The 14,859-nt window shown below is 56.4% G+C and overlaps 2 protein-coding genes across 3 annotated transcripts; both read left to right on the top strand.

The window, feature by feature from the left end:
* The first annotated feature begins 249 nt into the window (after positions 1-249).
* FXYD1 (FXYD domain containing ion transport regulator 1) lies at positions 250-4,688 on the top strand. The gene is made up of 7 exons (XM_040446164.1): positions 250-310; positions 1,730-1,794; positions 2,246-2,278; positions 2,854-2,928; positions 3,193-3,229; positions 4,150-4,199; positions 4,393-4,688. The coding sequence occupies exons 2-7, from the start codon at positions 1,734-1,736 to the stop codon at positions 4,413-4,415; spliced, it is 279 nt and encodes a 92-aa protein (XP_040302098.1). The 5' UTR covers positions 250-310; positions 1,730-1,733; the 3' UTR covers positions 4,416-4,688.
* Positions 4,689-4,852: 164 nt separating this feature from the next.
* FXYD7 (FXYD domain containing ion transport regulator 7) lies at positions 4,853-14,711 on the top strand. Of its 2 annotated transcripts, none has more exons than XM_040446161.1 (6): positions 4,853-5,009; positions 9,732-9,761; positions 11,828-11,902; positions 12,059-12,101; positions 12,265-12,305; positions 14,303-14,711. In XM_040446161.1, exons 1-6 carry the CDS (start codon positions 4,979-4,981, stop codon positions 14,323-14,325), a joined length of 243 nt encoding a protein of 80 aa, XP_040302095.1. In that variant the 5' UTR covers positions 4,853-4,978; the 3' UTR covers positions 14,326-14,711. The 2 variants fall into 2 exon arrangements, with proteins under 2 accessions (XP_040302095.1, XP_040302094.1); XM_040446160.1 differs by having other exon boundaries at positions 4,929-5,009; positions 12,059-12,092.
* Positions 14,712-14,859: the final 148 nt, after the last annotated feature.

Genomic DNA, 14,859 nt, shown 5'->3' with positions numbered 1-14,859 from the left:
GACCTCACAGCCAGCAGCGGAAAACACACACACACACACACACACACACACACAGAGAAATGCCCCCAAAATAGCCCTGTGGCGCTGACCAGGTCTCCACAGAACCCTGGGGTCAGGGGTCAGCGGGCTCCTAAGGGCTCAAATGGCCTTAGGTCCCAACTGGGCCCGACTCCCAGGGGGCCTCACAGAAAGTCACTGACACCTCCCACTGCAGGGCAGAAGCTGTCCGGGGCGCTGGGGCGAGCGTGCATGTGTCTGCAGTCCAGGCCTCCCTGCCGACACCTCCTCTCCCCAGCTGTCCCCAGCGCCGGTAGTGTTCCTCCATCTGAGCCGAGAGAGTTAACCTAGCGGGCCAGGGCGGTCTGGGCTGGGGGCCGCCCCCTGGCCCCCCTCCAGCCAGGGCTCCAGTTACAGCTGCTGGTTGGGGAGGGTGAGGGTGGGGTGGGGCCGGGAGGGGAGACCGCTGAGGGCGGCGCAGTCCAGCTCTGGGCCAGGGGGTCCAAAGTGCTCACCCCCGGCACAGCCGGACGTTTGGGGGCCTTCTTTCAGCAGGGGACAGCCTGACTGGGGTGAGCGTCCCCTGCCCTCCCCTCCGGGCCTCACCCCTCGCCTGGCTGGGCCACCTATTTTGGGAGCAGGAGTGGCCAAGCCGTGGCTTTCCAGGCAGGCCTGACCCAAGAGGAAGGGAGCGTGGTGGGGACAGTGGGGTTCCCCGGGAGCGGGAGTGCGGGGCACAACTCCTCCCTCCCCTGCTGCAGAGCGTGCACCCTGCTTGGGGTGGGTTTGGGACACTCACGTGTGTGGGTCAGATTGCGTCACTGTTTGGGAGCACGGGAGGCTCAGATGAGGAGTATCGTATTCGTGACTGTCTCCACCCCACATCTTGCTCCAACCAGAGGTTTGGGGAGTGGGCGTTGTCACTGCGTGTGCTCGTGTGCTTGCGTGTGTGTGTGTGTGTGTGTGTGTGTGTGTCCCTGCCCCTGGCATCTGTCTTCTGTCTCTCAGCCTGGCTGGTCTGGGCCTCACACGACTCGCCTGGTGTCTGCCTATGAAAGTCACCCAGAGGCAGGCAGACAGGGATGTTTTCCCCTGTTCTCATCATTTCCAGAAGGAGAGAAGGGGTGGCCTTCCCCACAGGGGCAGCCTGTAGCCGTGTGGCAGCCCGGCCTCACCCTGGCAGGGTTGGGAATGACCCCCCAGTGGGGGAAGGAAGGCTGTTGCCATGGTGGCCTGTGTGAGGCAAATTCCTCCAGGGTGAAGTGGGAGATATTTATACCCAGGGTCAGGCAGAGAGCCGGCCAGCGGCCGAGGGCAGGAGAGCTGGGATATCACACGGACGCAGCAGGGCCGTGGTGGGAGGGCAGGTGGGCCCTTGCATGTGTCTCTCACCCCTCCCCATGTGTCTGTCTCTCAGTCTGGGTGGGGCGAGCCATCCCAGTCTTCCCATTGGGTAGGTGTGGGGAATCTGGCGCCTGCTGTAGGGCGGCCCAGGCCTCCGGGAGACCCCTGTGACTATGTGTCTCACCCCTGCCCATTGTGGCTTGTTTTGGTGACACTGTGTCCGCATGAAGCAGGGGGGTGCCCCTGTTTCTCAAAGTGGCCAAGATGGATGATGGACGTTTTTGGAATCACACCCCCCCCCCGGGGGGGTCTGATTTAACCCCTTGGGTTCAAGCCCCAATGGTGGGGGTACTAGGAAACACGTTTCTTGACCCTTGATGTTCTCCAGGACAATGGCATCTCTCCACCACATCTTGGTTCTCTGTGTGGGTTTCCTCGCCATGGCCAACGCAGGTGAGTCTGGGGTAGGTAGCCCGCTACCCACCTCAGCCCCGAGGGAGGGGAGGGAAGCCTTGCAAGAGAACCAAGTTGGAGACTCCAACTTAAACAGAGTCAGTGGGGTACCAGGAAGTTGGAGGTTCCACGTGGGGGAGGGGAGGGGAGGATGCCCAGGGCAGACGAAGGTGGAGGGTGGGATGGAGCCCCACTTCCCGCACAGGACAGAATCAAGGACAACACGGGATGAGGCGGGAAGCTGTAGCAGTTAAGTGACCACCTGCCCACCCCCCCCAGGACAGTGCAGATGAGGCAGCTAAGAGCCAGAGAGGGGTGGACAGCCTGTTCAGGGTCCAATAGTCCCCAGACTCTCAGCCCAGGACAGGAAAGCCCCCAAAAGGTCTCTTTATGCCGCTTCCTGTCCAGGGCCCCAGGAAGCATCCAACCCTTGACTTCTTTCTCTTTCCAGAGGCTCCACAGGAACACGATCCATTCACCTATGGTGAGGGAGGGAGGGGCATCTATGCTTGGGAGTTGGGAGGGTGGGTGGCCTGGGTTTGCCGGTCCTGTTCCCACTCCTCCTCGTCTCTCTCTTCCTTTATCTCTGACTCAGTATTTATATCTCTGTCAGTCTCCTTCTCTCTCTTTCTCTGGTCTCTCAGAAGGCTCTCTGACTCCTTCTTGTTTTTATCTCCCTTTGTCTGTGTCTCTGTGTCTCCGTGTGTCTATTTGACCCCTCCCTGTCTCTCTGATTCTCTTTCTCCTTTTACCTCTCAACGTCTTACGGCTCATCCTCTGCGGCCATCTCCCTTTCTCCCCTCTGTTCCCCTCATCCTCTCCATCATCCTCCCCTACTTTCTTGTTTCCTCCCTCCTCCCTGCCCTGCCTACCTCTTCCTTTTCCTTCCCGCCCCCTCCTCTCCCCATCCCTCTTCTCTTCCTCCCACATCTGTCTCCTCCTCTCATGGATCTCTCTGCTCTCCTCCCTGATCCTCCTTGCCCCTTCCTCCCCATTCTGCCCCTCTCCTGTCCTTCCTCCATCCCTCCCTGTTCTCACTCTCCTCCCTGCCGCCCACAGACTACAAAACCCTGCGGATCGGAGGCCTCATCATCGCCGGGATCCTCTTCATCCTGGGTATCCTCATCGTCCTGAGTGAGTACCCCCACGCTGCTACCTCCAGCCCCCGCAGGTGCGGTGTTTCGTCCCCGCCCCGCCCCCGCCCCGCCCTCTGTCCCGCCCCCATCCTGCCCTGGCCCGCCCGGTTTACGCCCCTACCCTACCCCGCCCCCGCCCCGCCCCTACCCCGCCTCTGTCCCCCACGGCTCCGCCCCTCGCGAGCCGGCGCTGGCGCTCGAGCGCCGCTCGGTGCCCGCCCGGAGCGGAATCTCAGCCCTGCCCTCCTACCCCCACCCACAGGCAGAAGATGCCGGTGCAAATTCAACCAGCAGCAGAGGTAAGAGGCCCCTCGGGGCTCTCACTCTCCTCCTTCCGCTCTAGAAGGGCGCTGGGAGTGAGGCAGGGAGTCCACTCGACCCACAGCCAGAGACCCTTCGGCAAATACGTATTAAGCACCTACTACGTGCCAAGCCGCAAGCCAGGTCCTGGGGACCAAACGGCGAATAACTAAACTGCCCTCCCTGCCTGGCTGAGCTCCCAGCCCAGTGGGGGCGGCGGCCGTGGGTTCCCACAGCCCCACAAATATAAAATCACAAAGCGTGATAAGTGCTGTGAAAGAAGGAGCCACGGCGAAATGAGATCACCGCACTTGGCGGCCCAGTTTAGCTCAGAGTCCTGTTCCCAGCTCTTTGATTCATCTCTAAATAAAAATTTAAAGCAATGTATGAATCCCTTCTCCGTGTGAAAACAATTCTAAGTGTTATTTTAAAGAATAGCTAATGTTTAGTCCCACGTGCTAAAAGATATTGTTTTATCGTGTATTATGTTATTTACTCCTCACACCCCTTGCATGAGACTGTCGTTAACAACCTCATTTTATCGAGGAGGAAACCGAGGCGCGGGGAGGTGAAGTCACTTGCCCGAGATCACTCAGCTAGAAGATGAGGGTTCTGGGTTTCTAACCTAGGCTGTCTCCAGGCCGTCTGTCCTCAAGCCCTTCGGCCATCCCTCCCCCACCAACTTCCAGTCTCTTCCCCAGCACTCCGGGAGGCACTTGGAGCGCGTCCTGCCACACGCTTAAACTGCTCCTGGGTGCGCCCGATTTCCTAGTTTCTGGCGGCCCCCGAGCCTGCTCCTCGCCGGTCTCTGGCCCTCAGTTCCGGGGTCTGTGAAATGAGGGCTGTACTGGGGGGGGCTCCTGGGAGCATCTGCCTCTCTTTTTTTCATCCCCACGTCCTTCTGCCTCTCCTTTCCCAGGACTGGGGAACCGGATGAAGAGGAGGGAACTTTCCGCAGCTCCATCCGCCGTGAGTCTGGGGGAGACTTTGGGTGTTTGGGGGTGAAGGCTGGTTCCAAGAACCCCTTTCCTGGTCCTCTCTGGGCGTGCGGAGGGAGGGACTTGATCCGACAGCGAAGGTCCGGGAGTTCCCCTGTCGCTCCCCCCTCCGCGGGAGCTGGGGTGCCCCTCCTGACACCCGAACTCTCCGTGTTCACCCTCAGGTCTGTCCACCCGCAGGCGGTAGAGACACCTGGCGCGATGGAACCCAGCCAGGTCCTGCAACTCGGGCTAGGCTGGGGGAGGGGGGCAGGAGAAGGGGACGAAGGGTGGGATGAGATGGCTGGGGGGCTCTGTTGCCCCTCACCCTTTTCACCCCCACAGGGTTCCCCTGGCACCTGGCGCCTCCCACCCACCACCTGAGCACCACCACCACCTGGACTGCCCTCTTCCCCAGCCCTGCCCCCACAGACTCCTCTCTGCCGCCCAGACTTCAATAAAACGTGCTTTTCTCTCTCGACAGCGCTTTACGGATCTGTCAGTCCCTCCGCGCGAAAGCCCGGGCGCCCCCTGGGCCCCGGCAGGGGGCGCCCCCACCCTTGGGGAAGGGGCGGGGACGTCGGCAGTGGGCGGGGGCGGGGGCGGGGGTGGCCGGGACGGGGGCGGGCTCTCCGGGCCCCCATTGGCTACGGCACCCCCCACACGAGGGCTCCCCCATCTCCCCCCCCGACATCAGTCCGTCCCGCTTCCAGCTGCCGCAGCCGCGCCTTCACCACCTCGGCCTCCAGCCGCCCCCTGCTCCGGTCCGGCATGGCGACCCCGACCCAGGCCCCCACAAAGGGTGAGCGCCGCCCGGGGAGAGGGCGCGCGGGTGAGGGTGGGGGAGGCTCCGGGATCTCAGAGCTTAGGAGACAGGATCTAGGGAGATTCCAGCACCGAAAAGGGAGGGGAATGGGGAAGGGGGTGTCCGTTCCTTCCCAAGGCGGAGGCCCCTGCAGCGCACCCCTTGGCGCCCCTCCAGGCCTCTTGGACACCCCCTCCCGGTGGTGTCGTTTCTGTGCGGGACCCGCGGTTGGAGAGCGGCAGTCCCGGGAGAAAGGATGCGCGGACCGGTAGCTATGGCAACCAGGCGGCTGGTCCTGCACAGCGGTGGTAGTGGACGCGAAGGGACGGGCTTCGTGGGTGGGAAGGGGTGGGTCTGCGACCACAGAGGCTCTGGCACATTTCAGGGTCTCCGAGGTGGGCAAAAGAAGGGGGTCCACATCCCTCTTTCTTCCAGCCCTGGCGCCTATGGTGGGTGTCTCCTGAAATCTCTGACAGGCAGGTTCAGCGGGAAGGAGGGAGAAAGACGGAAAGACAGTGGGGGAGAGAGCTGGAGGAAGTGAGAGAGAGATGGAGAGAGACAGGAGAGAGAGGGAGGCAGAAAGGAATGTGGAAATTGAGAAAGCCTGAGAGAGAGAGAGAGAGAGAGAGAGAGAGAGAGCACGAGCAGACCCCGAGTCAAAGATACAGAGAGAGACCCGGGAAGAGCACCGATATGAGACTGAAAGATATTCAGAGAGTGAAGGGGAAGGCGGAGAGCAACAGAAAGATGCAGAGAAAGAGAAAATCAGAGACAAAGAGACAGAGAGGCGGAGAGAAAGGCATAGAGCAGGAGAGAGCGATGGACCCACAGCGCGGGAGAGAAATGGAGGTAAGGAGGAGCACCATGGGGTGGGGCCATGCCACTGCAGTGAGCCCCCTTGGGCCAGAATGGGTGGCAGGACCCTCCTTCCCAGCCCACATCCAGGGGTGCTGTCTGGTCCGGGAGGTGCACTCGAGCGTGCACACAAATGTCCCTCCTCACCCCCATCCAGCCACACGGCAGTTTACATTTCACACCCTTTAACCCAGTTATTCACCCACTTAAACACCCACTGCCCCCTGAGAGCCCCCTTTCTTGAGCCTGCCTCTGCAGAGGAGCAAAGGGAAGAATGCTTTAATTGCGGGGGGGGGGGGGCGGGGGGCAGGCGGAGGGTTTCCCGCACAGAGAGCAGGGCCAGAAGGGATAGGCCAGTGGTGCCGAGGAGCCCCTGGTGGTGAAGGGAACCCCAGTTCCACTCCGATCTCTCCTTCCCTGCCCCCTTTCCCGGCAGGCAGGGGCTGCTGCACTGAGCCATATCTGCAGAATTTGAAGCAGGGCGGGGTGGGGGGGCTGCAGAGGCTGGAAGCCACCCTAGGGAGGGGGGGCAGGGCTGAGCCAGCAGGCCTGGCGGGAGCCCAGGGCTTCTTTTCGCAGAGATGGTGGTTAACAGGATCGATGGCAGCAGACGGGCAGAGGTGGGAGGACAGACGCCTCACCATTCCCCCCCCCACCTTTCCCCCAGTCATAGCAGAAGGGGGGACCACAGGTCTTGGGAAACCCCAGGGAGGGGGGGCGGAGGAAGAGCATGTTGTGTGTTGCACCACTTAAGCTGATTAATGGATTGTTGGGGCGGGGGGCACAGTGGAAGGGGATGAGGGCTCTTCCACCCCGTCAGAAAGCAGGAGGGAGAGTTGGGGGCAAACAGAAAGGGGGTGCAGGAGCCATGACTGGGCCTGGGGTCCCACCCTTGAGAAGAACCCCCGGCTTGGCCGGAAGCCAGCCCTGCAGGAGCAACACCGGGAGGTACAAAGGGAGGAGAGGGAGTCAAGATTGGTCTCGGAGTTAGAAACCTCGACCCCAGGACCCCACCTAGCCTGGGGTGCCCAGACCCATTACCTCTCTTCACCTCTTAAGTTGCCCCAGTTGCCATAGCAACCACCTCCTTCCTGATGTCTCCCTGGCAACTGGCCAGGAGTGGTGCACATTTCTTCTTCTGCCTCCTGGCTCCACCCTCAGCCCAGCCTCGCCCCGAGGAACCAGATTGCTGGGGTGGCAGGGACCAGAAGAGGGACTTCTGCACAGCGCACGGAGCACCCAGGGTGCAACCAAAGAGGATCCTGGAGCAGGTCCTCACCCAGTGGGCTCCCGCTGCTTTGGGGAGGCAGGCTGTGTGGAGACCCAGGGGACGAAGCAGGCTAGTCCAACCATTCCATCTGTGATGCAGCTTTCTGCAGCCGAGCAGGGCTCACATTCGTTCAGTCAGTCAGTCACTCATTTATTTATTCATTTTAGAAAACTTCTTTGGAAGACTTTTGTAAATGCCAGGATTAACAGCAGAGGAGTCAAAGCAATGTACTCTCCATCTGGTGGGGGGGGGGGGAGCTAAGCACACATGACTCTAAAATCATGTTTCCCCAACTTGACGCTTTCGAGGACTACCTTCACAGTTTTTGCCCTATCCAAATGCTCCCCACTCATGTTCATTCCTTTTCCTTTAAAGGATTAACTTCTTTTTAAAAATTTTTTAATATTTATTTATTTTTGAGAGAGAGAGAGAGAGAGAGAGAAGGAGATCGTGAGTGGGGGAGAGGCAGAGAGAGAAGGAGACACAGAATCTGAAGCAGGCTCCAGACTCTGAGCTGTCAGCACAGAGCCCGATGTGAGGATCAAACTCACAAACCACGATATCATGACCTGAGCCAAAGTTTGACACTTAACGACTGAGCCACCCAGGCGCCCCAGGATTAACTTTAAAAAAAAAAAAAACAAAAAAAAACTAGGGGCGCCCGGCTGGCTCAGTCAATAGAACACGCGACTCTTGATCCCGGGGTTGTGAGTTTGAGCCCCACGTTGGGCGTAGAGATTCTGTAAAAATAAAAGTCTTTAAAAAAGTAAATAATTTAATTGGCTTCATTTTGTATCACCATCACAAATGGAAAATCAGGATTTTTTTTTTTTTTTTTTTTTTTTTTTTGCCTTGCAAGTATAAAAATGATCTTCAAGAAGTGATTCCACTTTTCTGGGCCCCGGTGTCCTTGTTTGTGGAATGAAATGAAGATAGCACCTTAATTCTGAGAGTGGCTGTGAAGATTAGGTGCATTAACACCTGTGAAGTGCTTAGACCAGGACCTGGCACGGAGTCAGTGCGATCAAATGCTGGTTAAACAACTAAAGGAGAAAACCAAATAATGTCACGAAATTCTACCTAGATATCGTTGCCTGCTGAAGGCTCTGAGCCCAAGGACTGTTTTCTCTTGGGAAAAGAGGGACATTAACAAGGTGGAAGGTGTTAAAGACACGTCGCGCCTACCTAAGACTTCCTCTTAGAAGACCAGACAGGGAACCGAGAAGGACGAACTTACACGTTGTGTGAATCAGTGTTATTCGGAGTCTGGCCCAAGTGCCCCTATACCAGTCAGTTGAGGCTAGAGTTGCTCTGGTAACAAATAGTCTCAAAAGTCTCAAGGGCTTCTGACAACCGGGACTCTCACTATGTATCCATCACGGGGTGACCCGGGCTCTCTACTCACCAAAGAAAATGGGAACGGCCACCATCTCGAGCATTCATGTCACCAGGCCAAAGGCAAAAGGGACCTCTTGCATGAGCACTTGAAAAGCTCCAGCCTGGAAGAGACATTGACACTTCCACTGACAGTTCATTGGTCAGAATCAGTCCCATGGTCTCCCCGCAAACTCAGGGCAGCTGCCATCCTTCCCTGAGGTTGGAAGAGGGAAGAACACTAACGACAGTGCCTGGCATTGCCCCTGACATTCCTGGTTCCCCTCCGCTAGTGGTGCATGCTTTGCAGAATTCTGCTCTAGACAAGACAGAATGTTCTGAGAGCTGTCAGAGGAATTAGGGAGCCATCGAGATGGGCTTCCTGCATGGAAGGATGGTCTGAGCTCTCCTGAAGGGGAGTGTGGTTTGGGACAGGGAGGGGGAAGAGTAAACACACACACACACACACACACACACACACACGCACACACACAGAGTTTATCCACACGTTGGCATTTCTGAAATTGGAATGGATGGGTATGTTTCATATGGTAGAATTACATACTTACTCATGCATATACACACACACACACTGAGAAAACTATTAGGAAATCAATTTTGAATCTTAACATTGATGCTGTCTTAGAAATAAACAGCAAAGGATATATTAAAGATAATGTAATAAGGTATATTCTAGGACAGCTCCCCTGTGTTGGATTTGGTGGCAGGAGGCACTATTATGAGAATAATAGCCACAGTGCCTGACTTCTGGAGCCGTCGGGTGACTGAAAAGTTTTAGGGAATATTCAGGCGAAGCTGATGCACTCAGCAGTTTACCAGTGGGATACCAGTTTACCAATAGCATGTGCAAATGGGAGTGTGTATGGTTTTTTTTTGGAAATGCGTCCATAGTTTGCCTCAGGCTTCCACAGTGGGCTAGGACCAGGACTGTCACGTACAGTTTGGTAGGTTGTGCACTGCACAAGGGAAAGTATTGACCAATGGTGTGAGTTGGGCTGGAATCCAGCCTATGCTCCACTCCTCAGACCTTGTGTCCTGCTATGAGGCTATATCATTATTTAGATCAAAGGGTGTCTTTATTTGATTTCTGCCCAGAAACCATTGGGCCAATGGCCTCATCTGGAACCTCAAAAATGTTAAGAAATCCAGTGTTGAAATATTTTTTCCCTCTTTCTCTTTTCCTGCCTTCCTTCCCACAGTTCCTCAGGAACCTGACCCATTTTACTATGGTGAGTGGCAGATTCTGATGAGGGTACCCTGGGGCTGGATAAAGGGGTGGTTGCAGGTCCCCACAGGTTATTGCTAAAGTGGCTTCAGTCATGCCAACATGATACCTGCTGGACCACAGGCCATCTGAACATGTGGATTCAGTTTCTATCAGCAAGGTTCATGGAGGGCAGAATCAGATTTGGGAGAGGGGGGTGGTACCCTCTCTGGGTCTCCTTCAATCTTCACCAGAACTCCAGGCTGGTATGTTTTGGTCATCAGAAAAACATATGACCGAGGCCAGGCTTCCTGGATTTAGATCCTGGCTTATCCACTCACTAGCTGTGTGGCCTTGAGCAAGTAACTTTTCCCCTCTGGGCTCTTCTGTAAATAAGGAATAGTAATAGTTTCCACCTACGAGGATTGTGGGAAAGATTTATTTGGATGATGCCATGAAACCATCCCCACAACACTGAAGCTTAAAGAAGTCACCCCCAGGTCTAGCAGAGCTGGCCCCAATTCCCTCTCTAAACACTCCCTTGCCCTCTCCCTTTGCTCACTCATACCGTTCCTCCAATACGCCAAATTCTTTCCCACCTCAGGGCCTTTGCACACGTGGTTCCCTCTGCCAGGCATACTCCTCTTCTAGCTCTCCATTCAGCTGACGAAGGCTCCTTTTCCTTCTTCGGCACTCAGCTCAAATACTGACTACTCTGCTAGGAGAGGCCCTTCCTGACTCTCTGCCAAGAGGAGACGCACACACATCTAGCCATAGTCACATGGCTCAGATGTTTCATTTTATTTTTCAGTGCTTTGTCACAATATGAAAGTCAATTCCCTGAGGCAGAGGCCTGGACATTGACTTAACTACTAATAGCCTATTGTTGACTAGAAGTCTCACCGATACCATCATCTATTAACATACACTTTGTATGTTATGTGTTTATATACTGTATTCTTACAATAAAGTGAACTAGAGAAAAGATGTCATTAAGAAAAATCATAAAGAAGAAGGGCACCTGGCTGGCTCAGTTGGTAGAGCATGTGACTCTCGATCTCAGGGTCATGAGGTCAAGCCCCGGGATGGGCGTAGAGCTTACCAAAAAAATTAAAAAAAAATATATATATATATATATATAATAATGAAGAGAAAATACATTTACAGTGTGTTGAAAAAAATCTCCCTATGAGCGGACCCGCATGTTGTTCAAGGCCTGTAGTTACTGTGGTGTATGAGACAAGGATGCTTCTCATGAAGGAAAATAAAAGAAGGAATGACATTATAAAGGCTTGAGGAGAGGAGGTGAAATTCTAAATGGACAACCAAAGGTTTCCCTGACCTTTGAATAAAGCCCAGACATTGGTAAGGAAGGAATATTTGGGGGAGGAGCTTTGAAGCAGAGGAAACAGCAAATACAAAGGCCCTGAGGTAAGACCGTGTCTGATCTGCTCCAGGAATGGCAGAGAGACCAATATGCCCGAGGTAGGGGACTGAGGGAGAATGTGGAGGGGGTGAGGTCTGAGAAGGAGCGGGGACCAGGTGATGCAGGGCCGTGTGGGCTGTGGTGAGGACTTTGGCTTTTCCTTGGAATGCAGTGGAAGCCAGGGTGGGGTGGGGCCCTCTGAGCTCCGGAGCACCCGGATCTGACTTAGATGTTAACAGGATCCCGTGGCTAGGGGGCAAGGAGACCACAGTGCAGGCTGCCTCCTGCAATGATTCGGACAGGTGGCAGTGGTGGACAGAACCAGGGGGACCCAGCTGTAGAAGGAGGTGAGATTATATATATGATGTAGATATCATGGATGTATCATATATACATGTATGTATATATGATGTAGAAGAAGGTTTTACGTATACACAAAGAATCTAGAGAAGGGTAGAGGGTAGAGAAGGGTAGAGACCTTCTAGAGAAGGTCTAGGGACCAAGTTCCGCTCGCCATCCTCACACTAGCCCACCGGGGGAGCCCCCGGCACGGCCTGCAGCATCCCTGGACTCTGGACCCCGGCGGGCCGACTTGAAGCCCGGTCGAGGCTCCAGGGAGGCCTGAGGTGCTAGCCCACATTGACATCCCCCATTATCTTCCCCAGACTATGACACGGTGCAGACTGTGGGCATGACTCTGGCCACCATATTGTTCCTGCTAGGCATCCTCATCATCATCAGTAAGTGTGACCCTTTCCTGGGCTCCGAAGCCCCTCAAAGGAGGCTGCCTCGGGTTGGCGGGGGGGGGGGGGGGCGTCGCTGGCCCCCCCCCATTTCCCCGCTGGCTTTTGTCCAGACCCTTAATGTCCCGTCTCCTTGTGTCTGTCTCCTAACAGGCAAGAAGGTGAAGTGCAGGAAGGCGGACTCCAGGTCTGAGAGGTCTGGCAGCAGTGGGGAGAGAGGGGAGAGGGGTGGGGGTGGCCTGGGGTGCGGGGGCACTTCCAGAACAGAAAGTCCCCAAAGCCTGCCCCGTCCTTCCTAGTAAGCCCACGGCTACCTACCGGATTTCTTTAGGCTTTTCTCCCTCTCTCTGTTTCCACAGCCCAACATGCAAATCCTGTAAGTCGGAGCTTCCCTCCTCAGGTGAGGGCTTGGGAGTTACGGTCTGGGAGGAGAAGAGGTGGGGGCCGGAGGGGGAAGGGGAGCTGCGTTGGACGTCCCTGAGAATGATGCCACCGAGAACGGATGTGGCAGCTTCAGTAGGAGCTGAGGCCCCGCAGACCAAAGAGGTTAAACCATGGAGAGTCAGTGGGATGTGAAATGTCTTAGAGTCCCCAGTGCTTCCCAGAAGCGAGTACAGAGGCCCTTGAGAGCAAGGATGAAATGATCCCCCAGAGGAGAAAGCCACAAGTCTGCGAAGAGAGGGGCCCCACTCGGGAGAAGGACTTGTGAGGTCCGGATGGGGAAAGAGTGGAGCGCCAGAGGAGGCAGGGAGACAGGATATTTTCCGGACTTCATTGTTCAGGTGGGAAGAAGGAGGATGAAAGGATCAAGAAAAAGGAGGGAAGGGTCACCTAGCTGGCTCCGTTGGTGGAGCACATGACTCTTGATCTCAGGGTTGTGAGTTTGAGCCCCACATTGGGTGTAGAGATGACTTAAAAAAAGAAAACAGGAATGTGGAAAGGGAAGAGAGGGCGGAGGGAGGGAAGGAAGGAAGGGTTCCTGGATAATTGTATCGAAATAACAAAAGGAGAAATGCATAGAATACGGATTTTAAAAACTGACCTCGGGAAAGAGAGAATATGGGGATGTCAAGAGTATGAGGGTGGAAAGCACAGACAAAGAGTGAAGAGGTTGGGGATGAAGGGGATGGAAGTGTTAGAGGGGATGGGGCAGTGGAGGGGGTAGTGGTGTGGAGGGAGTGGCAGTGTGGGGGGGTGAGGGGTGTGGAGTGGGGTGGGAATGTGAAGGGGTCAGGGGTGGGGAGGGGGTGGGGGTGTGGAGGGGTGAAGGGGTGAGGGGTGTGGAGGGGTGAAGGGGTGAGGGGTGTGGAGGGGGTGTGGAGTGGGGTGGGAATGTGAAGGGGTCAGGGGTGGGGAGGGGGTGGGGGTGTGGAGGGGTGAAGGGGTGAGGGGTGTGGAGGGGGTGGGGATGTGGAGAGGGTAGGGGTCCGATGGGGTGTGAAGAGGTGAAGGGGGTGGAGGGGGTGGGGGAGTGTGGAGGGGGTGTGTGAGGGGGTGAGGACTGCGGGGGGGGGGTGGGGGGGGTGTCAGGTGTGAAGGGGTGAGGGGTGTGGGGGTGTGGAGAGGGTGTGGAAGATGGACAGAGATTAGGATGCAGGGGGGAATAAACCTTAGATGCAAGATTGTGACTCCTTGGGGGTGTTAATTGAATTATGTAAAAATATCTTGACCTGCTTTTAGTGGAACTGCGTCCTTTCCAGGGACGTCTAAAAACCAGAAGGGAACCTCTCTGCCTCTCCTAAAGGTCTTATAACTAAAAAGTGGGCCTGGGGTGCTCAGTGCTTGGGGGGATTTGGTGTGGAAATTCATGTGTTTTGTTTCATATTCTCTTGACGAGATTTAAAAACCCTAACGGGGCACTTTGTGGATGACTGGGGGGGGGGGGGGGCAAGGTCTCGGATTATGCACGGGACTGTGACCCGCTACAGCTGAGCGATGGTCCCAAGTGGGTGGGAAACGGGGGAATTCTGACTGCGTCCAAATGTTGGGGAGATGGGGTGTGGGAATGGGATGGGCTGTAAGAGGAGGTTGGGGACATAGGAAGGGAAGAGAGACTCTTTCTGGCAGGGGGACATCCCAGAAAGTCCCAAGCTGGGCCAGGGATCTCCAGCCTCATCACAAGTGTGTTCCCCTCCATGACGGTGTCCTGTGGGGGCGGACAAAAGCCACACAAGTGTCCCTAAATGGAGCAGGGCGTGGTAGGCAAGACAGCTCCTCAGTGCTTAGCTCAAGGGTGACAGTCCCTGGGGGGTCTGGCTTTCAGGAGACGACGGGGGGGGGGGGGGGGGCCCCCCCACGGGCGGTGGGGGGGGGCGGGGCGCACCTCTCTGGTCGCTGACCGCAGCTCTCTGACCCTCTCTCTCGGTCTCTTTCTCTCCTCCCGACCCCGGTCCCCAGCCCCTGGAGGTGGCGGTGTGTAAAACCAGCCCTGGGCACCTCCACTGCTGTCCCTGCCTGAGTACGGAAGCCTGAGGACCGGGTGGAGGCGGTGGGGACCCCAGCCTTGCGCCGGGGAGCGCTCCCCCGAATGAGCCGCCCCACCCACCCCAGGCGGGAGCCGCGGCACCCCGCTGCCCCACCCCAGGTCTTGGCAATGACGATCCCCCAAAGAGCCCGTCTGCATCCCAGATCCAGGGACTCAGGCCTCCAGCTCCTGGGGTCCGGGAGTCCAGCCGCAGCCCCCCAGAATCCCCATGTACTGCTCCCCTGCACCTCCTCGTCTCCCCTCCGAAGATCCGATCCGTTTCCCTGCACCCTCGGTGTCTATGTCTTGAGCTTAATAAATGTGCATTTGGGTTTTTCCCCCGTTCTGTCTGTGAGTTCTCATCTGTGGGGACAAAATGGGGGAGAGGGCAAAATTGAACGTGGGGGAGCTCTCTCCCATCCCCAGCCTTCCCCCCTTCTTCTCTCTCTCCTCCCCCAGCGCCCCAGTGGCCTACCCCCTCTCCGAGCCC

The sequence above is a fragment of the Herpailurus yagouaroundi genome, unplaced genomic scaffold, assembly GCF_014898765.1.
Source record: "Herpailurus yagouaroundi ecotype Mexico unplaced genomic scaffold, PumYag 194, whole genome shotgun sequence".
In the NCBI taxonomy this organism is placed as follows: domain Eukaryota; kingdom Metazoa; phylum Chordata; class Mammalia; order Carnivora; family Felidae; genus Herpailurus; species Herpailurus yagouaroundi.
This window is presented reverse-complemented; position numbering and strand designations above follow the sequence as displayed.